General features: G+C 52.0%; 1 protein-coding gene across 1 annotated transcript in view; it reads right to left on the bottom strand.

Annotated features, from left to right (window-relative positions):
* Window positions 1-17,200, bottom strand: part of Cracr2a (calcium release activated channel regulator 2A) — a 77,324-nt gene that overhangs the window by 24,789 nt on the left and 35,335 nt on the right. Inside the window, exons 8-12 of the mRNA XM_087214205.1 lie at window positions 14,201-14,272; window positions 10,539-10,584; window positions 7,951-8,057; window positions 4,325-4,661; window positions 961-1,093 (exon numbers count right to left, since the gene is read on the bottom strand). Coding sequence (XP_087070331.1) covers window positions 961-1,093; window positions 4,325-4,661; window positions 7,951-8,057; window positions 10,539-10,584; window positions 14,201-14,272 — 695 coding nt within the window. The remainder of the gene's footprint in view (window positions 1-960; window positions 1,094-4,324; window positions 4,662-7,950; window positions 8,058-10,538; window positions 10,585-14,200; window positions 14,273-17,200) is intronic.

Raw genomic sequence — 17,200 nt, 5'->3', positions numbered from 1 at the left:
CCTGTCTCACTGAGCGTGAAGCGGAAAGACCACATACTGTCGGGGACACTGTGGAAGAGGTTGGAAGGCGTGTTTTCGGGGACAGGAACATAGGCAAGCCTCTTAACCGCTCTGGGCCTAGTTTCTCATCTGTTGAGCTGATGATCCTGTCCCCTGTGTGGTTCTGGAGACAGATTAAATGATGACTATAAAAGCCCTTGGTCAACACTCGGATCATAAATACACTAAGTTCAGTGGACTTATCAGCTTAGCTAAACAACACACTGTGTCCATTCAGTGCATTTATTTTCTGTTGAGTGATTCTGCATGGTGGAAGCTAAAAGGTCAACATGCCCTTGGGTCTTGCCACATATTCCAATGCAATGTGCAACTATGGGTGAAGCAATTAAAGCCTCTATTTAAACAAATATCATTCCAGAGCGGGAGCACATTTAGCCCCGACCACCCACTCCTAACTGAGCCTGATGAGCTTCTGCAGTTAGTTCCAGCTGTCACCCAGCCTGTCTGGGATGGAGGACAGATGACATCCAGTGGGGAAAAGGAGCTGTCAGGACTCTGTGCCCCATCGGCACACACATATGCACATGCGTGTGTGTACATGCACACACACGTGCATGACCATATGCATATGGACAGGCAAAGCAAGGAAGTAGCAGGCCTACCCACCACGAGGGGGACTGGGCTGTGGTGGAGCCCTGGTCAGTCCTAGGAACATGAAAAGTCAGGGTCCCGAGGCAGGGCAGGCCCCCAAGGGGACAGAAGACTCCCGAATGCATCTATCTGTGCCAACTGTAATTCCGTAAATCTAGGGTCCCACCCCACTGAGAGAGCTTAGCAGCTGGCAGTTCGAGGCACGGGCTTCACCCTGCCCACTGCCGAGCACAGCTGACACTGAGCATCCCTACCTGCCAGCACCACCGGCCCTCCCAGGGCTCTGAACCCTCCATGGCGAGGACTCACCCACAGTGGCTGCGACACCTGGGGAGAAGTAGTCCTCGCAGAGCCTCCTCAGGAAGGATGTCTTGCCCACCGCAGAGTTGCCCACAAACACGATTTTGAAGAGTCGGTCTGGAGTGGAGGGCGAGCTTTCCTCCTGTGAATCACAAACAGTCCGGCCACCGCCGGGGATGGCCGCTGGGCCCTGCTGTTGTCAAGACTCCTCGTTCTTGTCCTGACTGTGGTCCCTGGGAGCCCCAAACCTGGGAGTCTGCCCCAGGCTCAGAATGCAGTTAGCACTGGGCTCCAGGCACAGGGGCTCTTTCCCACATCAGAGGAGGGAGGAGAAACAGCCACCACCACCATATGCTGCCCACCTGCTGTGACCCTGGGGTGGAGAGGCAGGCCCTGGGTGTTGAGGAAGTTGAGGAGGCAAGTATGTACACAATTATCGGAGCATAATGCTCTGAGAGCTGTGGGAGCATAGAGGAGGGGCCATGGGAATGGGGAGGAATCAGAGCAGGCAGGGATTCTCCAGGTAGACAGGCCCGCTGCAGAATTCCCAGGAAGGATATCCAGAGAGAAGAAGGCCTCTGCATCCCCGGCAGAGATATCTGGGCCTGGCTGAGAAGCCCCTTTTTCTGCCCTGTCACTGAAAGCTGGGGTGGAATGGAGGCACCCCCTGTCTCCCTGATATAGCTTTCTTGTTCTTATCTCCTCAGCTTCTGGCCATCTTCCTTGGATACCAGCTGGTCTCCACTCAGGAATCTGAGTGCAATGATGCCTGGCTACTATGGCTTCCCAGAGGCCACTATGGCTTACCAGAGGCCACTGTGGCTTCCCAGAGGTCACTGCGGCTCCCAGAAGTCACTGCAGCTCCCAGAGGCCACTGCTGCTTCCCACAGTCCATTGCAGCTTCCCCAGAGCCACAGGGACCAGTGCAGAGAGCTGAGATGCCCATCAGCCAGGGACTCTTAAAGTCAGGGAGTGGGCTTCCTCAAGGACACAAGGTGCGTAGGACACAATGTGAGGGGCTGCCTTGCAGCTTGGGGTCCCTTCCTTCTGCCTGGTGGATGTACCCTCCCAAGAGAGTGCTTGCTCACTTCAGTCCTGCCTGCAGGCTCAGCTCAGCACTGCCTGGTCAGAGGAGCCTTTCTGACATCTATTTAAGAGTGGATTTGGGGAATTAGCTCCTCTCCTTGAGAAAATACTATAATGGAGTGGCAGCTGATATTAGCAGAACTTAGTTTCAGAGAAAAGTCATTATCAGACTTCTATGGAGAAATAAATTCCACCCAATACTTAGGAAGGAATTCAAGGTCAAGTACAGAATTTAAACTAAAAAAAAATTTTAAGCCCACACTCAACAACGATGCCCTGCCCTGTTTTCTTTATTCACACAATGCACAAAGATGCTGGTGCCCTGCCCGCCTCTTGTCCCTGTATCTCTAGTTGTCATTTGTTTGAGACTAAGCCACCATGAACTGAGAAGAGGCACAGGTGGAGAATTTGAAGCCCAGGGTGGATGAGGGGTTGTGGTGGCAGAGATGCCGGATCTCAGCCCTGTGGCCTCTGCCCCTCCCAGGCAGAGCGCTTTCCCTGCAGGCCCCAAAGCAAAGGGAGCTGGTCCAGCCTCAGTCAGGACTCACCTTGGAAGAGCAGTGTGTCCCTCCCCACGGCAGGCCCTCAGCCTGCTGTCCCCTCCCAGGGACAGGGACACAGCTGGCCGTGGGCTAGGCCAGGGAAGGGGACTCAGTGGGGCCACACGAACTGTGTATTCCCCCTCCCTCCTATATGCCTTTTTAAATTTAAAAAACTTAAAAAAAATAAAAGTAATACATCCTAATTGTTAATTACAGAATTACAGAAGAGTAGGGAGACAAATAATTCTTCATTATCTACTCAAACACCCTGCAATGGTCATTATTTATATTTTGATGCATTTCTTCCTGCTTTTTTTCATTTATTTATAAATATAAGGGTTTTTTTAGAGTTTCTATGTAAATATATGAGTTTTTAGTTACGGGAATTTGAAATATATATAATTTGTATATTACTTTATATACATAATCATATATAACTCTACATAATTTTTCTTATTTTATCATTTTACATGTAATTTGATCCTATTTTATCATAATTAATAAATTGTACATATTTCATTGGTCACTAAAGCTTTTAAATGTGATTTTTAATACCTGTATAATATTCTATTAAATAATATAATTTATGTCCTTATGGCTGGATAGTTTTTCAATGGTTTGCTACTATAAATTAACACATTTTTTAATTTACATCTGTATCCAGTCTTGATTGTTTCCTTTGGGAAAACTGTGATAAGCAGAAGTGCTGGTTTAAAGGACAGAATATTTTAATTCTTGATCCCCTATCCAGTGCTTCCTCTGTGTGTGTGGGCCTGATGGGCAGGCCCGCTCTGACTCTGGCATTGGCTTCCGGTAAGCCATGGCTCCTCTCTGCTGCAGGCTCTGTTCCCAGCAAATGGCAGCATGGGCTCACGGGGGCAGCACAGATGTGAGAAGCTTGGCAGGCCCAGTTACGACCGTGCTGTGCTGCCCAGCCACCCAGGGGTGCTCTGCTCTCCACCTTCTCCCTTCATGGGGTGCTCACAGGAGGACCTGTATGCACAACTCCACTGCACCAGGAACCAGCAGCTATGGCCAGGGAGGGACTTGTGGTGGCCATGGCTCCGCTCCACCGGGCTGCACGGTGTGCAGGGCCAGAGCTTCCTGCACCCCGTCCTGGATGCTCAGAAGGGCAGGTAGAGGCTGAGGGCCTGAGCAGCCTGCTGCAAGGCCTGGATCACAGATGAGGGAGGGATATCACTACCTTGAGCCAGAGGAAGAATCTGTATGGTCTCCTGTCTCCCACAGAATTTGCAGGAAGGCCTGGCAGGAGGAGCAAAGTCTCTCTGAAGGGAGGAACAGGCAGGGAATTGGGCATGAAGGCTGACTGGCTGAAAACGGCGGAAAGTGAGGGTGCACAATCTTTGCAGCAGGGCCGGGCCCGGCCCTGCTGAGAACACTCACATGTGCAGCTTTGAAAGCATCTGACATTTCATGGTACGAGCCCAGAGAAAGCCTGTCTTAAGTAGCCACTCAACAAATGCTTTGGATCTGAGTCAGAAAAGAGCACACACAGGGTGGCAAGGGGGCCCACAGCAGAGGGAGGTTGCCAGGAGACTTCATCAGTCCCCCACATCTCGTCCCCCGACACTGGGCCAAGCAGGGGAGGAGGCCTTTGGAAGAAGGAAAGTGGCATATCCCGGGACCTGTGTGCAAACCCCCGAGGGCCCTGTGGGACTCCTGGGCTCAGAGGCAAGGAGAGATCACAGAGCGGCGTGCGCAGCCCAGGTGGACTGACCCCCTACCTGACAGCGGGCTTCTTTTCCCACAGGCTGCCCTCGGGGAGATGAGGGGTAGAGTGCTGAGGGTGCGGCCTGCTGGACTGGTCCCTCTGCCCCCCTGCTGGAGGCTCCCTCCTGTTCCGGGCACTTGCTCGGGGGTTGCTGGGGGCTGCTGTCCAGGAGCTGAGGCAGGGGGTCCTCCTCGATGGAGATGATCCTGCGGAGGGCTGGGCAGTGTGGAGCCCCAGCCTCTGGCTGGCCCGGCCCTGACTCCTCTTCTGTGAGGGGATACGCACTCAGACCCAGGGAGCTCTTCCTTCTCAGAGCGCAGAACACATCTTCCTCCTCCTCCTCGGACTGGCTGTGCAGATGAGAAAGAAACACAAGTCAGGGGAACACCCTACATTACAGAGTATGTCTTGTGACAAACATAGCTGAAGAGTGCCAGGCCTTGGAAGAGAGTGAAATGCAGGAAAGAGAACAACTGATCCAGCATTCCTAACACTAAGTGCCTGTGATGAGAATGAGGATGATGTGAAGATTACAACCAGGACGACTGCAGGTCAAGCCACGACAGATGGGCACAGGCCCTGTCCACATGTACGCTGGGCTCAGGGGGATCTCTTACGGTTTGGAATTAGAGTGTACCCCAAAGACTCATCCACTGAGGGCTCACTCCCCAAGGCAGCTTCTTGAGTTGGGGTCTAAAGGGTGACTGGATCGGGAAGGTATCACCCTCATCAGCTGATTCACCCAGTGAAAGGTTCCCAGCAGAGTGGGCTGCTGGGTGGCGTGGCCTTGGAGGAAGCAGGCCATGGACAAAGGCTCCACCTTGCCCCAGCCCCTTCCTGCCTGGCTCCTTCCCTCTTTCTGCCTCCTGGTTGCCAGGAGGGGAACAGCTCTCCTCACCATGCCCTTCTGCCACAATGCTTCTGCTTTGGAGCCAGCCGTCTGACCATGGACCGAAACCTAGGGAAGTTGTTTCTCTTCTGTAAGCTGTTTTTCTCAGGTATTTTGTCACAGAGATGGAAAGCTGGCTAACGTGAGGTCTAAAGCATTAAGGACAAAAATAAGTACATTTTTACTAATTCGGAGAGGGCTATGAAGGAAAAGTAAAGGCAGCAAAGCCTTTGGCTGGCAGGCAGGCAGACTGCTCTGCTCCCAGCACCAGCCCTGATAAACTGCTTCCTGGGTAGGACACCTCCACTCTGCAAGCCTTGGGCTTCTCACTGAGGAAACTGAGACAGAACTGCAAAGGTAGCCCATCTGCTCTGCCTGTTCACAACTGCAACAAGGCAGTCACAGGCCTGTTCACCCAGCGCCCTCCGCAGTGTGGGGCGCCGTGTCTCCGGGGAACACCGTCCTCTTGCGGCAGGTGTCTGCTTCTCAGAGGCAGTTGAGGACACCTACCCACCTCTCCTCCCTTTCCTTTTCTCTTTCTGTCCCTAGAAATCACACTTAGGAGTAAGTGGCCTCAGAAACCTGAGAGGATGCTTGTTTCCTGACCCATCTGAGCGTGAAGAGCAAAGCAGAGCAGTGGGAGGCAGGAAAAACTGGGTACCTAGGATGTGCACCAGCCCAGGTGGCACTGTCAGGATGTTTGGAACACAAAGCCTTCACTGACCGTCCTGAGCAAGGGAGCTCCCTCTAGGTCTCTGAAAAACTGAAGCTGAGAATTGTGAATGGCAACGAAAGTCTGACAGGCAGGATGGCGGGACCTTACATCCAAGCCTGAATCAATCTCCCTCCACCCACCCCCATACACACACACACACACACACACACACACACACACACACACAGATTAGAAAAGCAAATGCAACAGAGATGAAGTAGTGGGGTGACAGGACCAAGGGAGAAAGAAATTTAGCGAAGGACATAGAATATACAGAACACAGAAACACCCTTTACTTTAACCCCTGCCTTATACTATTTATTGCTCCTAAGGACCAACAATAGGGAGGAAAAAGAAAACCAACTGCAACTGCCACCATTCCAAGGTTAATTGCAATTCTGAAAGATCAATTAAGATGCAGTGCTTGCTCACAACAATAGTGAATTTGTTTGGATCTCTTGATATAAAATAAATGGATTTGTAGCAATCCACACGCCTTCCCCTTTACTTATACAAATCACAGTTTTCAGTAACAGCCAGCTGGCTTCTTTCCAGCACACTTCCTACCTGCACTCTCAAGCCTGGAAACTGCCAGGTGGCCAGTGTTCCCACCATTTCACTATGCTTGCCCAGGCAAGGGGGCCATGTCTGTGCAACATGCGCACCACACACGTAGCATGTTCTTCCCAAAGACTTTGCAACCATAAACAAAATAGCCACTTAGATAGGCACTAAAAGGAAGCATTTCTTGGAAAGGGCTTCGTATTTGGGAAATTCTTAAGCACTGTTGATATTCTATAATGCCCTCAGCTTAGCTGACCAAGTTCATTTTCAGTTTTGCCACCAAATGCTCTCCAGCACCAGCAGAGAGAGCAGCCACTTCTGCCTAGCCAGTGTTAGGAGGTGGAGCTCAGGATTTGTTGCTTACTGGATTGCTGTCTGTTTCTTCTGTTCAGGGCTAAATCACTAGGGGGAGATGGGTACATTTCACACACTCACTCCACGCATCCAGCACATAGTCCACGCCTCAGACAACCTCCACATTGAACAAGCATTTGATAATAGACATTAACAGTGGGAGCCATGTCCAATTCATCTTTCAAGTCTTCGTAAAATTCAAAAGTATGCCTGGCACAGAGTCAGTATCAGTGCCTGTGGAATCAATCAACAGACTCACTCAGTGTGGTGGAACCAACAGGCCACCTACTATTGTAGAGACTTGGCTTCCAGTTGTATCTCATTATTTGGCTATTTAGAGATGGAACTTATGATGATCAGACCCAAAGATTTCCTGATGAGCTCATACACATCCCCAAAGTCAATTTCCTTTGCAGATTTTTAAATTTTGTGCCTGCAGTCTTCCACAGGAGCAGGTCACACGCCTTCCCCTGGGTCTGACTCCTTGGGGCCTCCACCGCTCTGTGACCATTGTGGGCAGAGCACATGCCCAACAGGACAGGGCAGGGGCACTGTGCATGCATGAGCCACAGGTGGACACTGGGTTCTCAGACTGAATCATGTGCTGTCCCACAGCAGCAAATCATGTTGCATTTGAGCTAAATACAAACCTGGGAAACAACCTGTCAAGCACAAGTCCCGATCCTGTCTATAAAGAATTCATCCGGTCAGACCCCATAGAATCTTTAATTAACCTTCATAGTCAAGATAGTCAGATTCCTGAAAAAGCTGGCACATAGGTTCTGCTCAGCACTCAGCAGGCAGCAGAGTCCCCAGCCCTGCCCTCTGTCTCTTTCCCAGGCCCCTCCTCTTCCTCCCGCTCTGCACACCCGCAGCAGACGAGGAGGCCAGCTTTAGAAGACTGTGGGCTATCCTGGGGTTTCCTCTAGGTAGTCTCCCCCAGCATGGATGTCACAGTGGGGAGGGTCATGTCCCCCAAGCTTCCAAGGCAGTGAGAGCAGCTGAGCTCAGAAGCCCCCTCCAGGGCCACATCTCAGGGCCCAGTCTGTGCTGAGTGCAGCCCAGGGCCAACTCCCAAGCAGGAGGAGAGGAATGAGGATGAGCAGTCATGACTTACCTTCTAAGAACCACTCTGCTCTCCACATATTTGCCAATCACGGAGCCAGATCTCTGTTTCCAGCTTGCCTTGGAAGCAGCTGTGTTTGCCTGGGCTGCCTTATCTTTCTGCAGAAATACAAATGCCCTCTGATGTATACCTGTGGATTGGCCCCAGTGTCTGAGCAGAACAAGGCTCTGCATTCCTGCTTTCTAGGCAGGTTTTATCAGGAGCCATCAGGGTGCTCGTCTGCCTGCTACCACTCACCCACTCTCCCCTTTCACTTCACCCATTCCTCCACCTCCTTTCTCATAACTGAATCCAAGGAACAAATACCTAGTACAGGGCTTGGGTCTGCCATGTTACTCTTCATAGAGACACTGATAGTTTGCAAGAGAACAAAGAAAAGGTAGATGCTTCGTGCATAAGAAAAAACACTTATTGGCATTAAAAGCTTCCATGCATTTTAAATCACACTCATCTGTGTAGCTCTAGTCCCTCTTTATTTCCAGAGCCCTGGATACAATGAGAAAAAGGGCAGGCCAGAAGGCCACGTAACCCAGTGCCTTGTCCACATCCTGTGCTAGTGCAAGCTTTTCAGCCTTTGGGGGAAGTAGCCTGGGTGTAGATAAATGGCTCCGACATCTGTGGAGCAGGGCCTTAAACCCTGCTGCCAAGGCTCCCTAACAGATCTCCTCAGGGAGAGGAAAGGGGGTCAGATCACATAAAGAACCTCTCGCTAGTCACCGGTGTGCTTCTCCATGATCCCTAACGAGGGGAGGAAGAGTTGGAGCCTCCAGGGCCCCTGAAGCTATGGCTTTAATGGTTCCAGATGAATCTGTAATTATATTCTATATCAACAGGACTTTATGCCTCTTTCTTCAGTCCCCACTGGAGTTCTTCACTCTATCTCCCTTTCAAAGCAGAATGAGTTTGGCAGGTGAAAGGAAGTAGGGTGAAGGGATTAGGATGACATTTGGTTGGAAGCTAAACAAAAAGCCAGACTCACTTCTGAAATAAATTACAACCACTCTCATCGTCAAGCACGTGTAGGCCTAAGCCTCGCCTGGGTGGTGCACAGGGGTGGGCAGCACAAATGCTTGCTGCTGGTGCTGACACAGAAGGCGGTGTGGCCGCTCTCCCAGGTCCTCACAGTTTAAACCAGGTCAGGCCTGCAGGAGACCGCAAGACTGATTATGCCCAATGCAGGCTGTAGGCAGTGCAGGCAGAAAAAGTTAACCCCACGACTGGCTTGTGTATGGAAGTGAGTCTGGCTGAAGCCTAAGTGCCACGGTCAGAGTAAGTCGCACCCAAATTCTGTTCCCACAACTAAAACCTTCAGACTAGAAGGACAATGTTTTAATTACAACCATATATTTTGTCTATTTTGTTCCTAATTCCAGAATGCTTTGTCTTGTCTTTTATGAGCCTTGCTTACATTAATTTCCATAGAAACTGCACAGCTGCACATCCTCACACATGGTCCTGCTCTTGAACACTCGCTTTTACCCCAACTGATTACCAATAAAAATCAGTGGCTTGGACTGGCCAGTGCCTTTGTCAGTTGTTCTGGCATTGGTCATCCTGGCCCCTGCTTTCTGTCTCTCTTAGTTATGTCTTTCAATTTCTTTCCCTTGGGCCTGTGTCATACACTGAGTAGGAGACTGGAGCCTACTGCAGAGGTTTCCAGTAATGTTTCAGGAGTCTCCAGTGAGGCTCAAGTCAGGGCAACCTAGCTGCCTGAGGCCAACCACGTTCAGGCTACCGTCTAGACAAGGGTGCAGTGCATATCACCCTCTTCACAACAGCTTTTCCCTAAAATCTCTATAATGGGGGAAACAGAACAAGGACCTCCCTTCCTCATGTGACAGCAGGGATTGTGGTCGCAAGTGACTCATGACCTGTCCAGGGACACACCCACAACTCATGGTAAGATAACCCTGTAAAGGGAAGCCACATCAATCCATCCTGTCCCATTTTTCTTCCTTCAGAGCACCCAGTTGGTCCTGGTAAAGGGGAAGATGGAGAAGATGCAGAGGAGCGTGGAATCCTAGATTTTGTTCACCATGGGCCACAATGAAGACATCTAAATAAATAAAGCCTTTCCAGCTATTTGGAGAAATAAATAGGCATGGTGCTCAGGTACAGAAGAGGAGGAGTCCCTATAAAGTAGAAAAAAATTTACATAAAATCAACTATGTAAACAGCTAATTTGTTTCATGACTGTGTAAAAACGCAAAATTTTCATCAAGAGATGCAGTTTTAAATGAAATGAAAGCTGAGCAAAGTTAGAGTGACATTTCAGCTGTGCCACCTCCCAGATGGGACTGTTGTCTCAGCAGCCAAAGAAGGTATGGCCCTTCCAGAGGTGTCTTCCTGCTGTACCAAGAGGAAGGTGTGTCACTTCATGGAGACCCACCAGGTCACCCCTGTGAGCCACCCGGCTGTTGTGTTGTTTGCCAAACATCTGTCACATCGTCTTGCACCCGAAGAGCAAACACATCCCAAGTGTCAGGACAGTCTCCTGCAGCCTTGGCACGGATCTGGCTCCCTTGGATTGCTGTCCTTGTCTCCACTGCCCCACCCCAAAGGGAACACCAGCCACTGACCTGAAAGCTTACGTCCCGCTCGTCCTGGAGGTGTTTGTTCCTCTCCCTGTGGACAGGAAAGGGGAAGCTATTCAAATACAAGTCTGCAGATCCAGCAGCTGCCATTTATTGCTCAGATGGGTGCCGGGCCTGGCCTAGTGTGGAAGGCCTCACCAGTGTGTGGAGTCTCTGAGGATGGTTTGTAATCAGCTCAGAGGCGGGCCGGCAAGGCAAGGCCATGCATGGCATTTGTCACTAGGGGGTGCTCTCCCCTCAGGCTTGCTGTGGGGACCCCTCTGAAGCATCCGTTCAAGTGTGCATGCAGGCTCCACTCAGGGATCCGGAGCACTTGCCAGGCTCTCAGGGACACACTTCTGAACAAAAGACAAAGTACCTGCCTAGGGGACTTGGATGTAAGCAAGGGATCATTGCTTCAGAAAACATAAAGCAGGGACATGGAAGAAGAGGCGACTTCCATCAGTGTGACCAGGCAAGGCCTTGCTGAAAAGGCCATATCTAAACAGAGACTGAAGGAGGAGAAAACAGGCAGGCAGGTCTGGGGAAGAGCGGTCCAGGCAGAGGAGAGCAAGGCAAGGCTTGGACTGGGGCACAGCTGGTGTCCCCGAGAAACAGGAGAAGTAAGGTGCTCAAATGGAGTGGAATGAAGAGAGGAGGTAAGAGAAAAAGGGGGTGATGGAGACCTTCTCATTCACTTCTTCCTGGATCACCGGAAGTGGTTCAATTTTGTTCCAAATGAGGTAGGAAACCATGGAGTGGATTGCAGAGGGTGTCATGATCTGACTCTGGCTCTGACAGGACACCTGGTGACTTCTGGGGACAAGGGCGAGGCCCCTAGAGTGGACTGGTGGCTGTGGTGAGGTGGATTGGAGGTCATGGCCGAGTGGACAGAAACTGTTTCAGTGGGACAGTGGCCAGAAAGCCCAGCTAGAGGGTGGGGAGTGTAGAGAAAGTATTGCAGCTAGGTAAGTTAATTAGATATCTTGTTGCAGGTAGACAGGGCCTCCCCTCCAGGAGCCAACACAGCAAGGAACCAACATGGAGAACAATTGAGGCACATTCACTGGTTGGCATTATAAAAAGAAACTACCTCCCCTGGGGATAGATAACAGTGACTGATATTCTAAATGGGAAATTCCTTGTACGTGACTTGTCTTCCCATTGACTCCCATTTAATCAATGTTACCTGGGTGACTGTACTTGTGATCTTACTGGTTGGTCATGGTTTTGTCCCACCTCATGCCCACCTTGTAAATTTCCACTGGGTCCTATAGTTTTGTCCCACTGTGTACCTGCCTCACCGCATGGCTTTGCTGTAGAAAACACCTTTGAAGAGTGGGGTGGGCGGCAACCCACTTTCCAGTCCCCCTTCTGTCTCTCTTAGGCAGAAGCTTTCTTTCCCTCAATCAATTTTTCCTACTCTTAACCTCCATTGTTCCTAGAATTCATTCTTCGATTTTAGAGAACACAAACTCACGTTTCAGATATCTAGCAAGTTTAGAAGTTACATCTCTTCTCCCATATCAAAAGGACATGGAGACAGGGAAGGTAAATGACTCTTCTGGAAGTTCTGTGGTCAAGGGCTGGAAGAAATGCAGAGCAGCTGGACGGAGAAGTGAAGACAACAGGGGACAGGTATGGAACATTACAGTGGGTGCCTCTGACAGAGAAGGAATGGACCGAGGAGGAGTGTGAGCATAGACGTTAGAGGGACAGATCAGTCCGGAGCCTGGCACAGAGCAGGGCAGGGTGGCCTTTGTAGGAGCCCAGGTTGGTCCCCCACTGCAGCACAGAGGGCAGAGATTGGGCCCAGGCCGGCACAGGTCAAGCTCCCAGGTACAGCTTCCAGTGGAGTCGGAGTCTAAGCCCAAGGCCAGGAAGGGGCTGAGGTCTGAAGACAGGGTGGGTGGGAGAGGACCGGTAAGGAGTCAGAATCTTACCCACTAATGCAAGAGACTGGGAAACCATGAAATATGTGCAGCTCTGTGATTCAGACTTTCAGGCTGGTGGCCTCTGAGCCAAGCCATACTTCTGAAGAGGAAGGGAGGCCATGCAGGTCAGGCCCTGGTCACCACAGTGCAGCCACTCAATGGGCGCTCCTAGGTCCAGGCACGTGCTCTGGGACTAGTGTCAGGCACATCTCAGGGATAACAACCAGGTGAGTCTAGGGGCTGAGGGTTCCAGAAGCCCAGAAGAGCAGAGGAAGCCCTCGTGCAGAAGGAACTGGTCGAGGGGGTGGGGGGTAAGTCAGCAGCCCCATTCCCAGGCGAGGACTCGGGGGACCTGGGGTGCTGAGCTGTCCCTGCAGCAGCCACAGGAATGCCAGGGGTGTCTCTTTTCACATGTCACAGCTGTGGGACATCATCTCATTCTCAGAGGCCTGTGCCCGGGCTGGAGGGAGCTCAGACCCCGTCATCTGCCAAAAGGTTTCCAGTCAGCTCTTGCTCCGAAGTGCACACTCCTAACCTCGTACCCCAAAATGTGCTCCTGCTTGTGTGGAGCCCAGCTCTCCTGCCACCTTCCAGCTGTCATCCCGCACCCCCCCCCCACTTTCCCGCTGCCCGCCCTGCTCCACCCACACCCAGCACAGCCTCCACCCTTGGTTCCTGAGGACTTCACTGCCATGGGAAAGCTAGCCCGGCGGCCTCCTGCACCTGGCATCTCAGCTTCAGCTTAGCACCTCACCACGGCACAGGTCTGGCCTGAGCAAGACCAGGGAGTGTCTGTGCAGTGCTGCTTTGCATTCTCTTGGGGTTGGCCCCTTTATTTTCTTCCAAGTACAACAGATGAAAAGAAAACCAAATAAATAATTTGTCCTTATAATCCGGTTCTCCTCTTACTAAAGCCTGCCTAGGAACCAAGACCATCTTTCCACAGTCAGAAAGTGACTGCCTCACCCTCCTGCTTCCCTGGCCGTCACTGATCCAGACACAGTGGCGTGGCCTCACTGTCACAAAGCCCCCGAAGTCTGTGCTGTACCTAGGAAGTGATTCCAAACAATCAGAACCCAGGCCTTCTGTGTGTCAGTACTACCCAGGAGGTGATCAGCAAGGGTCAGAACAGCCATAATGCAGCTCACTGGCAAAACTGAAAATTCCCTCCTTCCCCACATGGCTTACTGTTTTTAGCACATTCCAGACCAGTGAACTTTGAATTTATCTCGGTGAACTTTAGAAAGCTGAGGAAACTCCTTCCTTGTGCTGTTTGCTGTTTGTGATTTGTTTATTCATCCTGAAAACAGGAGTGGAGTAGGCTGAGTACAAAGGAGTCAGCCAAGGATCTCAGTCCTGGCTCATTCCTGAGGAGCTGCTTGTAGCAAGTTACTAATGTCAGCTTCCTTCTCAGCTACTTCCTGTCCTAACAGTCACTCTACTTACCTAATAGTCTGGCTGAAGGCAAAGGAGATAATACAACAGGCATAGAGTAGGTGCTCAATAAATCCAGGTGGGGCCCTACCTGCGCAGGTACCATGCAAGACACTAAGAATGAGGTGGAGTTGTGTAAACAGCACAAACTGTAGAGGGATGAAGGCATGTGTGTAAATGCAGCAAGCACCCAAGGGAGTGGCACTCAGTGGCCTAATCACACACTGGGGACCAGGGAGGGGTGATGTCTTAACCTCAGGTGCCCTTCCAACCAAGGCATCTGGACACATCCTGACCTACCTTAGGAAATCCAGCTGCTTCAGGAGCCCCGACTTTTCCCGCTGCAGACTCTCTGTCACGCGGTACACCTCCCTGGGGAGCAGCAGACAGAGTGATGAGGGCCGTGGGGGTGGGTGGGGAGTCAGCTCAGCCGGGGTTGCAGACAGCCCCACCATGTGGACACAGACAGGAAGCTCGGTGCTGTAGACACGCACACTGACCCCCAGCCTCCTCTAAACCATGGCTTCCAGAGCCTGCTCCACAGCCCTCCTGCCCGAGTGGCTGTCCCGGGCTCCAACCAGCCTGCTGACCTCAGCTCCAAGGACAGAAATCAATCTTCTTGTGCATCCTGGGCTGGAGAGGGCTGCACCACCCTCTCCCCGTACACATCCACACGGGCTGGCCTGTCTTCAGACAACCTGAGAGAATTGTCCCTCCCCTCCCCTCAAAGTCCCCAAACTGTTCCTAGGTATCTGGAATTTCCCACTGTTGACAGGATTTCCTCTCTCTTGCTATAATGTAGAGAGTGAGTGTATCAACTGCCCATATCTATAGGGTGACGCAGGGTGGCCCAGGGTGGCTCAGGGTGGCACAGGGCGCAGTGCTGTGCTCTGCCCTTCAACACCACGCCTGGCACAGGCCCAGCCCAGAATGCACAAGAAGAAAGGAGAAAGGGAGGGAAGGAGAGGACAGAGAGGAGGCCTTCAGGACAGCTGGGGAAGCAGGGGAGAAGCAAGCAGAACAGGGCGCAGTGTGAGCCTGCTCCACCCTGCACTTCCAGCTACTTCCAGCTCTGGCTCTAAGCCAAGGCCTAGAAACACCCCTGCTGCCCTGGTCCCACGCAGAGGAGCTAAGGCCCAGCCCTCAGTCCAGGGCAGCCACGCCCAGAGGGCACTGTGGGTTATGAGTCCCTTGTCACACCAGTGTCCCGGCCTGGGGGTGCTGGCAGCACCAGCAGGCTGGGTCCGGGCCTCTGCCAGCGCCTAAGAATCGAGCTCCCTGCGAGGCTCCTGTGTTCTTCTCTTCCCTTTACAGAATGATGGTGGATTTGCTCTGGGACAAGGACAGGCTGAACCATCCCGAGCGCATTTCAGACCCTAATGAAGCCTGGCTTCCCTGGAGCCCGCCTGGAGAGCCATTGTTTGATTACCAATTGTATGTCCCATTACCGAGTGGGTGCCCACCCTGCTGGGCCTATGTGACCAGCACATCAGCTACCAAGCCGCCCAGCCTCTCTCCCTGCTCGGAGAGTTGCTCAGCGCACAGCCCAGGCTGGGTTCTCAGGGTGGGGCTGAAGGCCAGCTTCTCATCGCAGGCCTTCAGGGTCTCCTCTGTCCTGTTTGTGGCACCAGTGGCCAGAAGGAGCCACAGGGCCACACTCACGTGTGTGACATATACACAGAAACACCCGTGCATCTACTCAGACGTACACGGATTTGTGCTGGCAAAAGGGAAGGCTTCACTGATGAAGGGCCTCAGGGTCCTCTAACCCAGAGCTTCTATTCCCAGTAGGCCCCCCAGGTTGAGGTGGTCATTGGTGAGAGGTTTATGGTTCCCTTTAGGGAAGAGCTGGTGGGTTTGTTTTTAGCAGGAGATGAAACATGGAACACTCTACAAAATATATCGGCAAGGAAAAACACACAGCGAAAGCAGAGCAGTGGGCTTGCTCTGCTGCTGTTTTGTAAAGCAAACTGCATGAGTGTGTGCACGCGCACTGCACGAGTACACTGTGCCACACTGACTGGGCCTAGGTGACAGGGGCTGAGGTCATGGCTGGGGCGGACCATTCTCAACATTCATCTGCCGAACCTCGCCAAAAACCACCCATCAAAATAAAAGTAAATTAAAAACGCGCTGCTGCTTCTCCACCAACCTCCACCTCTCTATTATCTCTGCTTGCGGGTTCTTTCTTTATCGCATCTGGAGATCTAGTTCTCCTACTTGAGCATCCTCAGACAACAGGAGAATTAATTTTGCCCATCCAGAGCTCTTGCTGATAAATGACTAAGTCTGTTTACTTCCTACTTCCCCTCTACTCTCCCAGCTGCTCTGCAGCGGCTCGGGATGTGCAGGCACATCGAAAGGACTGAGTGTCCCAGGCTCTGGCAGGGCCCCACTGTGTGGCTCTGGGTCAGTCCCTGCAACTCTCAGCCTCAGTTTCTCCCTGGACAAAATGAACGCAGCAGAGTGAACATTCGGGTCCTGCCAGTAGTGGCTCTGTGATTCCATGGGGGGAGGAAGTTGGTCCCACTTCCCTAGGTGGGATACGCCCTCCAAGCCACCTGGGCTTTGCACACAGATGCTCTGATGCCAGTGCAGCTTGTGGGTCCCACCCCCTGCCCCCGTCCCCCTGCCCCCTCCCCCCGCCCCTCGAGGCTGCAGCCCTGGCTTAGTTAATTAAGCTGAGACCTCAGAAGGCTTCATCCTCCATCCTTGTGCTGAGCACCACCCTCAGTGCTGTTGATTCCTGCTTGCCATCCTAATTCTCCTGTCTTCAGATGTTTGCAGCTTTAAGAGCTTGACTGAATTTAAAGAGCTGGAATCCTTAATTCTGTTTGTAAAGTTAAGCACCTGAACCTTGTCGCCCTGTGGACGTTGAGGATTTGCTTGCTCACAGTGAAAAACACGTTCTTTCCACAAGTGGCCACCCAAGAATTGGGACAGAGGGGCCTGATTTTGTTTGGGGAATCTCCTCCTTTCCTTTAAGCTGGAAATATCTTACCCAGGTCAGATTCCCAGTCTGGATACGCTTCCTGCCTGTTGCCTTGGCCACCCACCCAGGGGTGTGGGACCCATGCGGGAACAGACCTGGGCCTCTGGTTAGGCCTGGGCCTGGGTCAGACAGAGCAGAGGACACCTAAGCCGAGCAGGCACTGAGCACTGGGGAGCGCCACATCCCCCCTGCAGTCAGACATCGGCATCCAGGCACCTTCAGGTTGGCCACTCCAAGACTCTGCATAAGGACAAAGTCATGAGAGACTGAGGGGACAGAGTGAAAGCGAACTTGTACTTCCGGCTGGC

This window comes from Heterocephalus glaber, unplaced genomic scaffold, assembly GCF_053883595.1.
Source record: "Heterocephalus glaber isolate CG9 unplaced genomic scaffold, H.glaber_assembly_v1.0 deba00001444, whole genome shotgun sequence".
Classification (NCBI taxonomy): domain Eukaryota; kingdom Metazoa; phylum Chordata; class Mammalia; order Rodentia; family Bathyergidae; genus Heterocephalus; species Heterocephalus glaber.
The sequence above is the reverse complement of the archived record's forward strand: the minus strand, read 5'-3'. Positions and strand labels throughout refer to the sequence as shown.